We start from the raw sequence: 18,341 nt of genomic DNA on the forward strand, positions 1-18,341 counted from the left end.
TATCAAGAAGCAAATCTGGTCCATCTAAGAATGTGAGCTGGCTGGCTTTCATTGGTAACACTTTTCCTCTTTATTATTGGATCATTCACAATTATTTACACTGTTTAAGTTTTAGTCTCTTCTTGAATTATGTAATTTTGTGTCTTTCCCCTCCCCCCTCTCAGTTTTTAAGCATGTGTGTGAGCACCTATCAAAAATGTCTAATTTTCACACAACAAAGCCCTCTGGCTTCCCCTTCCTGCTTTGTACTGTTTCATCCTTATGTCTTCTTGATGTTGCTTCTCTATGTACCTGATTAGTCAGTTCCTTCTTAATTAAGGCTCTTCTACAATTCACAGTTTTAGATTTCCTTATTTCTTGCATTCTTCTGCTTTTCACTCTGAATTTTTACAATCTGCCCAGTCTGTGTATGTAATCTGTCTGAATAGACAGCTGCCTGTTGTCCTCTTGTCCTTTCAAAAAGAACAGCTTCTACAGTGATTGCAGACTAACAATAAACTTAGATACTCATGCCTTATTTCTGTTAGATTATTTGGATTTTAAGTTTTGTTTCTTTGTTTGTAAGAATATACTTTGAGGCCTAAATATTTTAAGCATCCTAGTACTGTGAAAATGACCTTGGTGTCTTTTTCTTCTGTAGCTCTCTTGGGAAGAATAGGTAAACTTGATCATAAACTATATAAAACTTTTTCTTTTTTTCCCTGCTCAGGTGACAAATGCTCATCAGGAGTCCTTAGAGAATCATGTGCGAGTGCAGGCTGCAGCCTTAGATAGCTTTAGCGAAATGAACAGCTCCTTGACATCAGCATCAATAGACTTGCAGGTACATCTTCACAGCTGCTTCCCAGCTCACAGCTGCCTTTGCTAACATGGATTTCAAAGCATACAGAAAACATGGATGACAGATGCAGATTCTGACACTAAGCAACACCATAAAATACTGTCTTGGATATCTAAAGCACTTAATTTAGGAACCAAAGAAAAACGTTCCAGAAGTTCTTGTATTTAACAAAATTAATGTGCAATAATGAGATACTGATATGCAGCAGACTAATAGCACAAGTCGTGTCTCTATGAAGGATCTAAGGTGAAAATGTGATTTGGTCTGTATAATGCAAAATGGTGCATCTCCTGGCTTAGTTCTGCCTTCAGTTGGTTACAGAAATGAAGTGGCATGTTTGGGTGCCAGATACTTGTGAGATTTTACATGTCTGTGAAATGCAGGGGGGGGATGAGGTGGGAATGAATTTTAATTTTTAAAGACTTCCAAATTCCCATGTATCTGAGCTGAACAACGTGAAGTCCCTGCTTTCTTGTGTGTAACAAGAATATTATGTTCTTGTACATTACTTTCATGTTTTCAGTCTACTGCATTTAGTATGTATGGCATGGCCCTCAGAGAGAAGGGAAGATTATTCATGCTGAAATGTATGCATGTTCCTTTTTTTTTTTTTTTAATTGTGTTCCAGGACTCGATTTCACTGAGTATGCTCCTCACAGAAACACCTTCTAGCAAAAACAAAAGCCATAATTTTAAATGTTAAAACTTGCAAAACTGTTCACACTGCATTAATATGTCAGAAACTCTTTAAATGTGCTGTTTCACAATATCTTGCCTATATTAATTCATCAAATTGTTTCTGATTTTTAATATGCACTTTGCCTCTTTCTTCTAGAAAACTCTAGTGGATGTTACATTGGAGAACACAGACATAAGAGAACAAATAAGGAATTTAAAACATACACATGAGCAATCTATGGAAAAGCTGAGAGAGAAGCAAAAGCAACTGGAAACGGCACAAATTGAAAATCAGTTACTGAAGTTAAAGGTGAGGTATATAAACTCCCCTAAAAATACTGCACAGTAAGGGCATTAGGTGAATTTAAAATAAATTCCTTGGCCTTATTTGTAAAGGGTTCTTCATCCTTCATGCCCTTGTCATGCCCTCGAGCTCCCTTGTTCCTGTGAATCAATACTGGCTTAATAACAAAGAATTTCAGCTGGCGACAGGCAGTCTTCCCATAACTTGGGATGTAACATAAGAGACAGAGATGTTGGCAGGTGAAAATTCAAACCATTAAATGGTTATTAGTCTCCATAATTATTAAGTGAAAGAATATTACAACTCTGCACATTGCTACCTGAATTTCTTGGTGTTGAGTTTCTTTAGTATTGCACCATTTTTAATAGGTAGTCTGTTAAGTCTTATGAGCATGTGGTCAGCAGGTAACAGCAAGCATCTTCAAAAGAGAATTTAGCTATTTCTTTCAGAGAAATGAAAGCAAATAAAACACAAACTGCAAGGTTTGATATGACAGAAAGCTTGACCATGTTCTCTCCTCACAGCCAAATGTATTCCTTTAATCTCAAAAAAACCAAGCCCACAAAAACCCCAAAAAAACCAAACAATACCCTCTCCCTGCCGGAAACCTTTGTCTCTCAAAATTGCTCAAAATAGACCAATTGGGATATAATACATCAGAATTCGTCAAATTTTGAAAAATTTCTTTCCATTTTTGATAAAAGTTTCTGAAATTAAGGTGACTGTAGCTGCATTCATGTTTGATCTTGTGAGAGAAGGTATTTCTTTCTGGCTGTTTTGCTAGTGACTAGCACTCATGCTTAATGATGAATGGTTAAACAAGAAAACATAAGTGCATTTCATGTTCTGCTTTCCTCTCACAGTGAAGCTCTACAGGCTGTAGAAGTAGCTGTATTTTGCACCTGCTCTTGTCAGCAGAAAATAAAAAGAGGGAAAAACCAAGTAACAGATGCAAAGATGATGCTATTAAGATTTTAAAACAGAAATCTGGGCTTCACTATAATATTAAGGACATGCTCCAGCAAGTCAGGGAAAGATATGTCTGCTTCTAAGGGCAAGGAACTGCAGCTCATGTCTCAGTTCAACTGAATGCATAAGGATTTGTTTATCTTCAAGCATGTCAAGCTCTGCAGAATACATGCCCTGCATTTACAAAGCAAAAGCGTAAATTTTGCCCTCACACTTTCAGGTTTAGTACCAAGTTAGTGAAAAATATACCTCATTACTGTCTTTGACAGTTAAATATAAAATTGTGTCTCAAAAGGTGCTATGAGTTCTGGGAATTCATTCCAGGAGTGAATGTAAGGGGATGGTGTGGCATCTGGGAGGTTAGTGTTGAAAAGCAGTAACTACTGTGTACCATGATTAGAGTCTGGCTGGAGAACACACCTGTGGGGCTTATTAAAGGGGTTTGGTTTATTAATAAATCTGTAATAACTTAGAGTGGAGATGTTGTTTAAGTGTATTATAACAGACGCCCTGATACAGTCACTTATTAATGCTTGTTTTTACTGTCCTCATTGCTCAAGGTGTAGGGGAGGGAATGATGGCGATAAAGGGCCAGAGATCCTGTTCCACTTCAGTGTATCTTAAGGAATCTGGGGTTTGATGATTACCTTTCTCTAAATGATACAATTCTCTCAGGCTTCCTGAAATGTGGAAGGTTCATTTAACTCCACACCCTCTCATGAAGTGCAGGTCACTACCAGTGCCCCAGGGTTGGCCTAGGTGAGATGACAGAGGGGACAATTGCAGTACAAGTGGAGTCCTTCAGGGCTCATCCCTTTTCAAAGAATGAAACACACTGCTGTTTTTCTACAGGGTACTAAACAAGCTTGTTTCTGCCATGCAAGATGAACCCAGGGGTTTACTAAACCTTTTGGTCCTTGAATTAGAAAAAAAAATCTAACCCAAAACCTTACTCATCAGAGCTCTATTTTGTAGCTGTGTTTAGTGTGGTGATCAGCAGGGAGCACTTCATTCCTCCTCTTCCTGTCACTTTTGTAGCACCCACAGCATTTCACATGGCTGATTCACAGCATCTCTAGGAGGAGAGCTAAGTTCTGTACTAGCTATTTTACTTCACTTTTATTGTGGTTTACACAGTAGATGTACCTGAGCTGTGAAGATCCTATCTGGTGTTTAATTACTGAGGGTGTGGTTAAGTCAGTGTTTTCAGCCAACACAGGAAATCCTGTCTCTGAATGACCATTCTGCCCTCTTCCCCATAGCTCTAGTAAAGTTTCTGGTTCTGTTGTTAAAAATTAACCCTTCCACACACCTGAGAATTTTAATTTTCAGTTTGATTGCAGGGAAGGTACTGCAATAAAGTATTGCTTTGAGTGTTCATGGTCATTTAGAAAGAGGAGTTGAGTCTAGTCCGTGCTTCAGTAGAGCAGGGGGAGACAATATCATTTCAAAGGGGAAACAAACCAAATGACTTGGAGGCTGTTATGGAATGGTTCAGCAGAGAGGCATGGCCTGATCTTGGACCAGCAATGACTAAATGAGCTAATTTCAGACAATATGGAACTTCATGGAACAGTAACTTCTACAGATTCAAATTATGTGAATTCTGGCACAAGGCTGTAAATGGTCTTGATGCAAATGGAAGCCTACTTTTGCAATGCCAGATTTATAACAAGGGGGAGCTTAACTTCAAACTCTTATTTTCTCATCATGTGAACTCTCTTTCTCCTGCTGCCAGCAATACTGTACTTACTGATGGGGCAACCTTCCTCTCTCATAGGTGGAATCATCACAGGAAGCCAATGCTGAAGTCATGAGAGAGATGACCAGAAAGCTGTATAGTCAGTATGAGGAAAAAATGCGAGAAGAGGAACAGAAACATAAGGCTGAGAAAGAAATGCTCCTGGTATGTAGAGCCAGTCTGTAAGAGCAGTGCTTAGCTTGGATGTAATTTCTCAATTGCTTCATACTCCAGAGTTGATATAAATTCCTCCACTCCTGTCTCTGTGATTAGTCGTGCTATAGTTACTAAGTTTTCCAAACATTTGGGGTTGTAGGACTAAGAAAAATATGTACATAGTAATATCAATGATAATCTAGATTTCAAAATCTGAAATGGGGTAAGTAGGCTTTTTAAACTTTTGATTCTCTAAAAAAGGAAGACATAATGTCCAATTTGAACAAGTGACAGTTTAAGAAGGAGAAAGGGAACAACTTCACTGGATGCTACTGGAGCAAGAACTCTTCTGTCCCCTAATTTCCCTCCACCTCAAGTTAAACCTTTCTATGAGCAGTCAGTTGTTGCATTTTTTAAAATTCTTGAGTCAGATAATGATAGAGATTGAAGATAGATGCTCCTTTTTATTCATATTGCTCTACATGTAAGGAAAGTACAAAGTTGAACATGGCCAGCTATGGTGTTTAGAAAGCTGTCTTTTGCAGCAGCATATTTTTCTCATGGTGTTATTTAACAGCATCCTCCCATTCCCAAGGGAAGGGAAATCAGCTAAGAAATGGGTAGAAGTTTCTCTTGGATTGTCATAATGATGCTTTACTAATTCCTGTGTATTTCAAAGTACCCCCAATCTTTTGCTCTATAAAATTCTCTCTCAGGGTCATAACTCTTCCAGATTTCTGAGCAGGTGTAGTGAAAAGCTTTGAGCTCTTTAAGAGATGTTAGCCTGGACCTAGATCCAAAAAGAAGAAGAAATATTCCTCATTAATATGTTAGATGCTAACATGACTGTAAATGTTCTTGTTTTAGGAGGAAACAAATCGACTTCTGAAGGCTATTGAAGAGGCAAACAAGAAGATGCAGATTACAGAAACAAGCATACAGGAGAAAGACCAGAGAATTGGTGAGCTGGACCGGCTGATTGAACGCATGGAAGAGGTAGGAGAGCTGACTGCTGCATGACAGGAAATGCACCAAGAGCATGGAGGAAATTCCAGATGTTATTGTTCTGCTGCTCAGCTCCCTGCTCAGTGACATACTGAGCTGTTTGCATCTTAGTATTTATATCAGTAAATGGACCTGGACTGCCATAGAGACCCTGTGATGAGGAGGTGGTTCTCTCTTCCAGGTGGTCCTTACAGGGCAGCATTTATTTAGGAAATGAACCATTATTTTAAAGAGAGAATTTAAAAACCATTCAGTGTGCAAGGTGTCTTAGGCCTAATCAAGTAATAATCATAAATGACCCAGAGTCTCTTAGAAATGTTGCTGTGGTGGGTCCATAGAGTGCACAGAGCTCTGTCTGGGGATGGGTAAGATGTTGATGAAGAACCTGCAGGGTTAGGATTAAAGGGAGGGCAGGGACAGGTGACATCAGAGTGGGGGGCTACCCAGCCAGGAAGACTGAAAGGATGAGGCCCTTTACAGACAATGGGAGCAGCCTCTTGTTCACAAGCCCTGGTCCTCATGGGGATTTTCAACCACCCTGACATGATTTGGAGGGACAACACAGCAGAGCATAAGCAATCCAGGTTCCTGGAATGTGTTGATGATAATTTCCTTCTCCAGGTGATAGAGGAGCCAGTGAGGAGAGGTGCTTTTCTGGACCTTGTTCTCACCAACAAGGAGCAGCTGCTGGGGAATGTGAAGCTCAAGGGCTTCCTTGGCTGCAGTGACTATGAAATGGTCTTGGATGTACTTTGGCATTTCTCATTTCATTCAATAGCAGACATCTTTAAAGATTCGTGCCTCACTATCTCTAATACAGGAGCAGAGAGTGTTTTAGTCAGAGGAGGGAGTAAAATCTTCTGCTCTTCCCAATTAAGTGGTTTTCTTTCACTAATTTCACTTTATTGTAGTACATATTTAATATCAGTATCTACTGGGAAGTAGATTTTTATAAGCCAGTCTTTTTGGCTTGAGTTGTTAGTCTAATGTGCATTGAGTCCCTTTTGTCTAATGCTTGCAAATCCATTAGTAGAATTAATGATTACACTGAGAAATTACTCAGCCTAATAATAGCCCCTCTAGTGGCTCCATTAACTTCATCTGGGCTTCAGCCTACAGCTTTTAAGTGTTATGCAGTGAATATAGGATTGCATACAGTTCACAAGTACCCAGGAGTTCCTTCACTTTAGTTCTTTAATCTCTTCTTACCTGGCTCATACTCACCCAGTGAGACTGAATGCCTCTTAAATTGCCCTCAAGGTGGATAAAACACTTACATTTCTCTGTTAACTTGTTTGACTCAGACCCTAAGTCCTCACAGATCTTCATAAGCACTGTGATGGTGGGCACTTAAACAGGAATACTCTGAGGGAAGAAAATGCAGCAGTACCTTTTAGCTCAGCCTTGGATTGGGAGATCTTTTTGGAGTGATAATGTGGACAATTTGACTTTATGTAGTTAAAGATTTTGATGACTCATCTTTTTAACGAAAAAAATCAGTTTCAAGTACAGCCATACATCTTCATATAGGAAATTGAAAATTGATCTTGTTTCCATGCATAGCTGGGAAACTGATTTTATTATTATGTATTCTGTCCTCCTTGGCTATAGGAAATGCATGAATTTTGTTTAATCAGTTTCTATTTTAATTTCACAAATGATGTTTTGAATTGCAATGAAATATGCTTTGTGAAGCCTTTACATTTCGATACATGGAGAACTGAATGATAACTTTTCTTGTTTAGGAACGTCACCAGCTGAAAAAACAACTTGAATTAAATGAACTACAAATATCAGGAGCAAAATCTGAAAACAACTCTGACAGTGAAAGGTGAGATATAACTTGCCTGTGGAACTTCTACTATTGCTAGGAAACGTGGGTTTTTTTGTTTTTGTAGACATCTGAATTTTGCCTTTTCTAACTTTAAAACTGCAGTGTGGTAGGGGGTAGGGATTGTTCATCTGAATGTAGGTTTATTGACATGTAAAATATCAAGACAATTATTTTTTGCAGGAATGACCACCTTCATACATCTTTTCTGAAAAGTTGTTTGCAAATGTGTGGAGTCCATTGTAGGTGGAATAAGCTCTGACATATCTGTAGCTTGCATTTTTCTCAAATATGCATTCCCAAATTGAGAAGTGTGATCCTGACTATGAATACTTTCAGTATCTAAACTCAAAGGTTTATATGACACTGCTCCAGTGGGTAAAGATGAATTACAATCAGAGACTGAATAGCAGTACTTGATTACTACTTATGGTTCTGTGGCACCCAGAAATTAAGTTTTAAGGTTTTGGGCTTCCTGCTGTCCTTTGGAAAGCACAAACATGAAAGAAGGTCCCTGCTGAGAGCTTCTCAGCCTTGTATTGATCTGTGACCAGCTTCTCTGGTTTCAGAGTAAGAATGGCTTTTCACAGCAGTCTGTTAAAATAATAATTTCAAGTGAACAGATGTTGCTCACATACAACATAGAATATGGAGATGAAAGATAATTGGTGTTTTCCTTTACCTCTGAATAACACAGACACTTCTTGCTTCAGTGAATCCTTTTCAGTGTAAAGTTATGCTGCAGTAAAAGGGTACAGGCAATGTTCAGGCAGGAATTTGTGCAAGGCAAGCAAGCTCACAGTTGCAATCTATGCCATGCAAGCAATGACTCTGTGTTCAGATGATGCTGATTTATTCTTAAGTTGTCTTTACCTGCCTGTACCTTATCAGACACTCAAGCTCCACCTTAGGAAGCATGTCTGTTCCATTTCTCCATTGCTATCAGTGCTTAAGATCCTGAGTCTTCCAATGAATTAAAAAATGAGATACAAAATATGTGCTACAATTGCAATTAAAATATAAATTAAAGTTTTATGAGATGTTAATACACACAACTGAAAAACCTGCAGCAATGCTTTGAATTTTTTGAGTCCTTGTCAAAGGCTGCAGTTACATTTCTGCAGAGTACTTCACTGTTAATAGAGACTCTTTTGGGGGAAACAGGATACAATTCAGTCATTCACTGGAATCACGTCTTACAGTTTGCCATCTGCTGCTTTGTCTTAGAATGGTTTTTCTATTTGCAGCTTTAACAGTTTTTTTTCTGCTGTGCACAGACCAAGATGAAAAAAGCCTTTTTGTTTTTTATTCCCCTCCTCCCATTCTCAAATTCTGTCCAGTCCTGAACCTAGGAGTACAGCAGTTTATTTTGTAAGCAAGAAATTGCTTTCTTTGACAGATTTTAAGAATTGGACATTCAGATAAAAATGGAGACTCCCATGGCCAAAGAGACAAAAATTTATGGAAAAGCTTCACTCCTGTTTCCTTGCATATTCTACAGCTGCTTTTCTGACAAGCTGCCAAACCAGCTTGTGGCAGGAGTTCTGTGGGAGTTCACTTGCTGTATTAAACAGATTTGAAGAAATGCAGAAACTATCTGAAGAGTTGTATGGACAAATTTAAACCATTCATAGCATTCCTGCTGACTGCTGAGGAGTTAATACTATTCCATGTAGCATTCTGCTGCTGTTGGCAGCTCTGACAAATTCTTGACTCCAGGCTTCCTTGCAGTAAGACAGCTTTGAAAGCAGACCTGCTTCCTGGCTTTTGTTTAGCATACATTTCCAAAATATTTGCAGGTAGTAGTAAGTCAGCCTAAATGTGTCTCTCTGAAGCTAAAGATGTAGTTGTGTCAAAGCCTTTCACTAGAGGGAAACACACCTTGAGATGAGTTTTGTCTCATTGTTTAATTGTCAGCACTTCAGGCTCTGAGTAATCATGTCAGTATGCAAGACAAAGGTGAGATAACTTGGGTGGAGACAGCCACTTGGACTAAGATCACATTAAAATGTACTTTGGACAATTTGACATCTGTCAGTGCAATTTGACTTGCCTGTTCTGATTTATGGTGGACTGTGGGGGTTGTTCTTGTTCTGCTTATACTGCAGAGCTCCCCACTTACAGGCTTGATCCTTGCGTGTTTTGCCAGGTCACAGCATTTGGAGGAGGAAGCAGCCAGCCTGAGAGAGAGGATCAAGCATCTGGATGACATGGTCCACTGCCAGCAGAAGAAAGTCAAGCATATGGTTGAGGAGGTGAGATGTAGTAAAACAACTCAGAGTCTTTGGGGAGCACTAATTCTTTTAGTACATAATCCAAAGAGAACTGTTCTTTGTGTAGTTGCCTTCTGCCACCTTTGTTACAGTGGAAGTTGAGTTAAGCATCTGGAGCCAGTGAAGCAGAAAGAGTAGATGAAAGCAGTTTAATGCAGTGGCTCTGGGTTATATACTGTGATCTTTAGGCTGACACTAGCCCTGTACCTCTCCATGGGTGTTCAGGAAATGCAACACAACTTCCAGCTCAGAGGGTACCTCTGATATGATGCACTCTAGTCATTAATGGTCTCCTTCCTGTACAGAACTGGAAGGCAAAAGCTGACCTTTAGTGCTTTGTTCTTCTGGTTTTGGGAGATTTTGCTTAGGTTATTTTTTTGTTTGTTTAATATGATTCCTCACAGAAATAGGTGAGCAAGCACAGATTTTCACTGCTCATCTCTTCTTTCCCTGGTCTGGGAACATTGTCTTAGCTGCTGCCATTTCCTGTAAAATTTTAAGTGGAATTTTGCTGGATAAATGCTTTAGGTTACAGGCTACCTGTGTGTCAGGAAACTGTTCTGTGGTCAGAAGGCTGTAATTGCAAACATTTCTGTTTGTCCAAGTGGAAAGAATGACATGGAAAATAGATAAGTTTAAATTGGAGCTTTACAAAGCTGACAGCTCTATTAGACAAGCCTCCTACTGCACAATGGGTCTTCATGAGATACCTTTGATTTGTATCTGACATCATACACTCAAGATGTCAAATGTTTAGAAACCACTCAAATCTAAGGCATTCTTTCTGCTTTTGTATTTATATGTATTTACATATGCTTTGTTTTATAAGATTCTGATGCAGCCCTTCCATATGATCAGATGAGTGATGCTAGTGTCTTTTACACAGAGAGAATAAAGTTCTTCTGTTGTATCAGACATATCAAGTCTGGAGGTTTTGGTTTTAATTTAGTTCACCATTATCACTGTTTTTAAGCATCCTAGCTGGTCTAAAACAGAATTTACAGTCTTCATACCATGGTATTTTAATAAAGAAAGTTTCTCCAGTGCAATAATCCAGTCCATCTAATTAATGGATCATGGGAACAAATAGATAATTGATTATGGGAACAATTATTTAATCTGCTTTGTATCTCTGTACAGAGTTTTTCCTGAAGGATTTGTGATATATGTGGCACCGTGAATGAATCTAGTAATACATGAGGATGGTGGCCTAAATTTTGCCCTTTATTACTAAATATATTTTAAACTTCTGGTTGTAACTTGACCTCTAGTGGGCTGCATTGGTATAACAAGTCCTTTCAGCTCTATCTTTTGTTTTGGAATAAAACCACATATAAAGCTTGAGCCAATGATTATAATTTCATTACTATTAGATTTAATGGGTAAGTTTAGCTAGCTAATTACTTGTAATGTATCTTTGCTGGTGCCTTGATATACACAGAAAGCCCTTCTAGACCATCTGGTTGTCCTATTTAATGAGTGTTAGGTGACCAAGTCACTACTAATTGACAAACATGTCTGCTTCTAACTGCTGTCTGACTGCCTGCTTTTCAGATTCAGCTAAACCTCTATCACTCTTGACTGCCACCTAGCCACAGGGGAGATATTTTTGCTCTTTCCTTTAGTCCCTGTGTGTTTTAATTTTTATTTTAATTCAGCTTCCTTCTGCATGAACACCTGCGTAGCTACATCTATATTTTCACTAGTGAGCTAGCTAAAGACTCCTGTACCAGAGGTTTGATCGGGTCAGGTGGTACCAGATACATCAGACATTTAATGTTTGGGGCTTGCTTTCTTAATTTTGTGCTATTTGTTGCTTGTGTTTGTACTGTGTTAGAGAAAATATCTATAATATAGTTGGCATGCCCTGTTTTAAACTAGACTCTTAATTAAAGGCCTAAAAATAGCAGTTTTAATAATATGGAGAACAGTAGCTGTTCACCATGGGGCAAGAGAAAAAACATTGCAGATAGTATGTCCTCAACTATCCAAGCATGTGGTGCTTTTTATGATTTTGTGCTTTTCATAATATTAGATAAGTATTTTTTTGCTCATTTTAAGCAAACACTTGCTAACTATGCCATAGAAGCTGAAAAGTTGGCAACAAAAATATTGAAAAGGAATGCTATCTCAAGAGTCTGTTCTGAAGTTAGGTTGAAAACTAGTGAGCAGCAGCACTAAAAATATGTGCTAGAGCAAATAGGGAAGATTGCACTACTATTTAAGTCCCGGAAGCCATGTTCATCAGGGTATATTTAAACACACATCCTCCCTACACTAAAATTAACTGATTGCAGAATGTGATGGCAAGGAATATCAAGGAAAGTGTAATGAAAACCTGCCCTATTACTCATTGCAATATTTTCATGGCTGGTATCTGTAAAGTAACATGCCATCTTGGGTTTTATGATGATATTGATAACTTGCATTTAAATAATTGAGAAAGATTAACCAAATCATTCAAAAGCTGGAAATCTTGCTTTCTGAAACACTTAGCTTCTCTGTGGCAGTCAACAGAGTGAGAACAGGCTAACCTGGGAAACTCAGGAGAGAAGTGGAAGGAACGGAAGTAGTTAAAACTATCAGCAGAAATTGAAACTGAAACAGGGCTGCTGTTTGAGCTGCTAGGTGAGAAGGCCTAAACTTGCTTTACTACAGGATGAGCTTTGTTTACAATTCATCTTCATATATTGGACACAGGTTTGAAGTATAAATAAGGGCTTCACTCTTCCAGTGTAAATCACAACGAGTTTGTGCTGTTACCATCTCCAATTCAGAGAAATTGGAGAAATGAACATCACTTCAGAGGGATGCTGAACAAACAAGATATACTGCTTCAAACTCATGTGGAGAGCTGTGAAAATTGGACAAGTACTGAGATGAATCTCCTGGCTGGAAAAAATCACAGAGTAGATTGCTCTTTAAGCCATTTCTGGGAAAGATGATGGATCCTTTGCAAATCACAGATGCAGGGCATTCTGTAAAAGAACAGCAAGCAGCCAAGAGGAAGGGAAAGAGAAGCTTTAGAATGGAATTTTGTGATGCAGCAGGCAACTCTTAACACCTCTGGTGCTATTTTGATGGCATTTAAAAATATGTTAGGAGCTGGTGGTCAGTCCTAATTTAGGCATGAAAGGGGATGTGCAGAGAAGCATCAGCTGTAGGAGGCCATGGAGGCAGCGTATTAACACCTTCCTCTTCATAGATCTCATCATGTTGGTACTGAATGCAATGGTTATGTGATCTAGGGAATTGAGCTCAGGCAGAGGAGGACACTCACAATTCAGTGTGCTTGTACTCCTTAGCAAAAAAAAAAAAAATTGCTTCTATTATTTTTCCTTTGAAAACAAATCCTTCCATCTCAGGCATTTATAGAACCTTTTTCAGCTTGATCTAGTCAAACCAGTCATATATTAAATAGAAGCCTAGAAAATAACTTTCAGGAGAAAAATAAATGGGAGAAATAAAATGGAAATTTTCTGGAGATGGTGACCTTCAACACCTCTGTGTGTTAGCTCTCATGCACACACATTTTTCATCCTCATAGGGATTCTTTTCTGTGAGAGCAAAAATTGCTGCTCATTAGTGCACCAGCTGAGCAGAAAGTTATCCTGCATAGTCTTAAAGCCTCATGTTCTCATTAGAGAGAGATTGCAGATGATTTATGGCTGACAGATTTATCCCTGTGTTGAACTTGTTTGTTAAACAAATCTATTTGTTCACAGCTTAGTGTAGTATGATTTAAATGCTGTGCAGGCAGTTAAAAGTGCAGGACTTGCATTTTGCAGGTATTTAGAAACCCAGCCCTTTTCTCATACTATTTTTACATCACAGGCTTTCAAAAAAACAAGTGAGGAGAGACAGATGGCCAGAGTGGGTCACCCATGGCTCAGATATTTTAGCCCTTGCCTTTGTAGCTGTCCTAAAGTATGGCTGGGTAGAGCAAAGGCAATCCAGGTAAAAGAGCAAAGGCAATCCAGGTAAAAGATGAGAGGGAGAATTTGCAGGAAGACTCACAGGTGAAAGGCAGAGGCACACAAACTTCAGGCCCTTCCACTGAGGAGTTTCCCTGCAGAGATGGCACTGGGCACGCAGATGCAGGCACAGAGGCACCACAGGAGGGCGTGGGAAGCTGCTAGCACACTGTTCCCTTCAGGGCTGCAATTGCTCTTGTTCTGTGAGAGGGGTAAAAGCTTCTCTTCTTACTATCTATCTGATGGGTCAACTGTCTGTCTGTGCCACTGTAGGAAATGACTTTCATGTAAGATAAATGAAATACAAAGCATAGATTTTAAATTAGCAATATAATTATTTTGTGGCTTGATCTCAATTTCAAACCTGGAGAGATTTAAGAGAGGTTTAGTTTTGAGAATTATGCAATTCACTTTGAAATGGATTGCAATTTCATTGCACAGGAAGCTTATTTTAAATGTAACATTGTTTCATTGTTGAGAAGCGGAGGAGGGAAGGAAATTAGCATTTACATTTTATAAGAAAGGCAAGAGGGTTGATGCAGATATAGGAAGCTGTTCTGAAGGGATCTGAAGAACGAAGGATATTTGATCTCATGCCAAGAAATTATCTGCAGAACTTAGATTTCACATGAAATTCCCCTAACGACTGAATTGAACTGTCTCTAGGTCATGGCCCATGAGCTGTTCTCCAGCTTTAGTCTCAGATTCCTTGGATAACAAATGGTGACCAGACACCAGGGAGAAGCTGTCTCCTGTCTGTTGGGGAGGATACTTGCATGAAAGGACAAAGTGCTAATGAACAAATGATATCCCAAATACAGAAGAGACTTTGTATTGCACAAATGGGGTATAAAAAGAAGAAATTTTTCCAAAAAAGACTTAAACATCTGAAAACATCTGTATCAAGACGCTCCAACTTCAGATATATAGTGAAATTTCCCCCTTTTAATATGGAAGAACAGTTTCAAGGTCATGTAAGAGAAGCCACAGAGAAGGAGGAGATGATGGAACTACCGACAACACATGCCAAACTTTTATTAACCAAGATCTGCATTCCATAGTACCTGCCATAAAAATGAAACAACAACAAAAATGCAGAACAAGAAATGTAGAAAGAGAAACACACCTTGGGACCTTGGAGGAAGAAGATAAAGGACAGAACATGAATAACTTCCCACACCCTCCTCCCCCCTCCCCAGTACAAGTGTTTGGCATTCCTCAGTGGACTTGAGCAAGCAGTACAATGCTTATCTGTTGGCAGAAGTAGAATCACTGCTGGTGTTTGGTGAGAGGGTTTATATATGCACAACATCAGCACTTTCAGCTGGGAATTGCCAGGCCAAGTCATCAATTAGAAACTTGCCCATTACTAAGGTAATGCTTAACGAGGTGGGTTGATGTGCAGACAATGAGCCAATGTCTGTAACTCATTAGGACATGTCAGCCCCTGCTTCAGCAGTACGTGGACATCAGCCACTGGATAATGTGTTCATGGAGCTCATTCATTTAGGAAGGTCTCTACATTGGTGCATTAACCTAAATCAGTCAGTTACTTCTGTAAATGCAATGTGAGGTTTAAAATACAAAAGTGTAAGTTTAAGTGGATAAGTTGTTCGCGTGATTTAAGGAGGATTAAAAGGCAAAGGTGCTCCCTCCATTATGCTCCCTGAAAAAGTTTCAACTCTTGTCTAGCCTCTCATAAGGCTAGACCAGTTAACTGGTCATAGACCAGTTAAGGTCTAGTAAAATGCAGGACTGAGGAAAATCCTGTTCTCCTTGTACAGCAGTTACCTCTGCGAGCTCAGGCTGATGTATGTTGCAATGTCTTGTCTGTCTTGTTTTGTGCATGCTGTGTAGCATCTGTTTGTCCTGTGCAGTCATAGTTCTGACTAATTTGTTCATGTCTCTGTGTTGGTGTTACTGATGCCCAGTACATTAATAGTGGATGAATAAGGAAAATAAAGGCGTACTTGAATAATATGATAGTTATATATATTAAAACTATATGCTGGTAAATATTTTAAACTAATGGATAATACTGTTAAGTGGTAAATGGTGACTGAGTTTACCTAATAGCTGGATCTGTTCCAATGCAGATCACTGTATAGTTGAATGTCTCCAAATCTGTATCTGAGTTACATAGAATAAAATAGTTTCCTATTTCAGGCCTTCTTTATAAAGGCTCTACATTTAATTACAACTTTAGTTTTCTCTTAAGATACTTCTTCCTTCTGCATTAATAGCTTTGTAACTCTGTTGACTTTTCATTCTAATACCATTAGTCACATATCCAGCATTTCTTTACAGACTCTTCCTTTTAGGTCTTGCAGTTCTCCAACTCTTGTCTTTACTGTTCTTCTTAGGTGTTCTGTCCATGAGATCAGTTTAATGCTGTTGACTCTTTCATCTCACTTTCCATCTTAGGGAAGCAAAGTTTAGTATTTACACAGGCCATTCAAATACCTTGACAATTGTTTGGTATTTGGAGAATCTATAAGGAGCAGAAATGAGAAATAAAGAGATCTTCATCAATGGGATGGACAAGAAGAATTGAATTTTCTGGGAGATGCAGCAAGAAAAAGTGGCAATCTGAAGATTGAGGCAGTTTGAGAAATGACTTCAAGTTTCCTGAAGGAGACAAAAGCATAGAGGTAGTGACAGCAGTAGGGCAGAAACAAGGATGAGAGATCTAAAAAAGAAGTCAGTGACCATATTAATCCTGAGTGAGTGGATAAATTCAGGATGACTCACATTCCATGTTGGATCTTGCATGCTGATTCAGTTCACTGGAAATTGAAGTGGTTATGTGAAATGCAAGCTGCACACCCAGCACCGCTGGCAGGAACTTCATGGATTGCCAGGATGGGGAGAGATTTGGTGCCCCTTCTCTGCCCAGCAGGGAGGTGCCAGGGGTGGCTGCAGGGCTGAGAGCATGTCATGCCCCTCAGTTGCTGGCACACCAGAGAAATTACAAACTGGAGCTTGGGCCTTGTAGCTTTACTCTTCCCAGCTTTGGAATAGTCAGGTGTCTCCCAGCTGGAGAAGGGAAGGAGAAACAATGGATACAGTGGGTTGGGGAGGTAAGAGAGAATGTAGTGGTAGGAAGAAGGGTGACTGTGTGGTCCAGAGTTGCTAAAGTCACATCAGTACTGTTGGCAGAACTGTTTTGAAAGGAATGAGCAGTTCATTAATGTAACTGATATTTCTGAGTAGGTTGCCAGTTTTGTTTGAGTGCTTTATGTAGACAGGAAGGTTATAGAAATACAGATAGAAATGTGGAGCCCTAACAACATCAGGTCAAGAATTAAGAGCTGGGGAAAGTCTGTCTGGTCATTTCTGGAGAAGGTTGGCAAAGAGAGCCTGAAGGATGTACCTGAACAGTGCTTGTAGAAAATGATGAAGAAATCTGAGAGGGTAGTTGTGCAAAAGCCAGGATGGGAGCAAGTTGCTGAGTTCAGTGAGAAGAAACTCTGAGGTGTGCAGACACAGCAAGGATGAGGTGGATTATAGACTAATCCGTGAGTATTGACCAAAGAAAAAGTAGGAACATCTGCATGATAATATCATGAAGTCAGTCCAGAAATTACTTGGATACAAGAGTCAGTCCATGGAATTTGAGAGTCTTTGGCTTGCACTGATTTGTTTCTGACCATTCTGAGCAGACTGTTCTGGCCACCACTCAGGCCTGGAGTTGTGTTGTGTTTGACCCATCTTGCTTCTTCTCTTCTCCTCCTTATCTTGTATTCAACCCAGTCAAAATCTATTGCTCTGACACCTGCTAGATGTTCTCTTGCTTTATGCAGCTGCTAGAAACAAAGAAATTCTCAAGATGTGGATTTTTAAAATTTAATATAATAATATATTAATATAATCTCTTAGAGTTATTCCTGTTTTTCCTGGTTCCCTGTGACATACCCTTGTCAAGGATTAATCAAATCAGCTTTTTTGTTGCTGGTGTTAATGGCATAAGATGATGTGTACCCAAGTCCTTGTTCAGTAAATAAACTTATTTTTATAGTAAATTACTGTGCTGGGATGTGTCATCTGTGTCAGGACATTTGTTCCAGCCCTTGGCCTGCAATAGCTGTTGAGGCAGCTGTTTGGCCATGTGTCTGGGGGTGCAGAATTCCTGCTTTCCTTCTGCAGTGGCCTCACAGGGGCTCTGCTGTGTCCAGGGAGCAGGACTGCAGAACATTTTTCCTGGTGCTGAAACAGCCTCTCATTTTAGCACCTCAAATGCAGCCTCACTGCTGCATTTATTTCTCCTGAAATGTATTTGGGATGTGTGGCTGTGTCTGAGTTCCTAATGTTTAAAGATCCACCCAAAGGTTTTATATAGGTGACACAATTCACAGCCTGATCATTCTGTAACCTGCATGGTCTAACCACACCATTCTGTCTGGCTGCTAGACTGAGACACAGAGCTTGTGATGATATTGTACTATATTCTCTGCAGAAAAAAATAAAAGAAGCAGATTTTTAAAAATTGGTGTAATTCTGGGGCAAGGGCATGGTTTTAATGGGTTCTGACTGGTACTATGTAAACATTTTACAGAGAACCTGGAGATG

At 39.3% G+C, this 18,341-nt stretch overlaps 1 protein-coding gene across 3 annotated transcripts in view; it reads left to right on the plus strand.

Annotated features, from left to right (window-relative positions):
* MYZAP (myocardial zonula adherens protein) overlaps positions 1–18,341 on the plus strand; it is a 53,020-nt gene that overhangs the window by 19,103 nt on the left and 15,576 nt on the right. For all 3 annotated transcript variants that reach the window (XM_059481839.1, XM_059481838.1, XM_059481840.1), the window contains exons 5-10: positions 710–823; positions 1,677–1,829; positions 4,573–4,698; positions 5,557–5,685; positions 7,440–7,525; positions 9,675–9,780. In XM_059481839.1, coding sequence (XP_059337822.1) covers positions 710–823; positions 1,677–1,829; positions 4,573–4,698; positions 5,557–5,685; positions 7,440–7,525; positions 9,675–9,780 — 714 coding nt within the window. The remainder of the gene's footprint in view (positions 1–709; positions 824–1,676; positions 1,830–4,572; positions 4,699–5,556; positions 5,686–7,439; positions 7,526–9,674; positions 9,781–18,341) is intronic.

The sequence above is a fragment of the Ammospiza nelsoni genome, chromosome 14 (genome assembly GCF_027579445.1).
Source record: "Ammospiza nelsoni isolate bAmmNel1 chromosome 14, bAmmNel1.pri, whole genome shotgun sequence".
NCBI classification, from domain to species: domain Eukaryota; kingdom Metazoa; phylum Chordata; class Aves; order Passeriformes; family Passerellidae; genus Ammospiza; species Ammospiza nelsoni.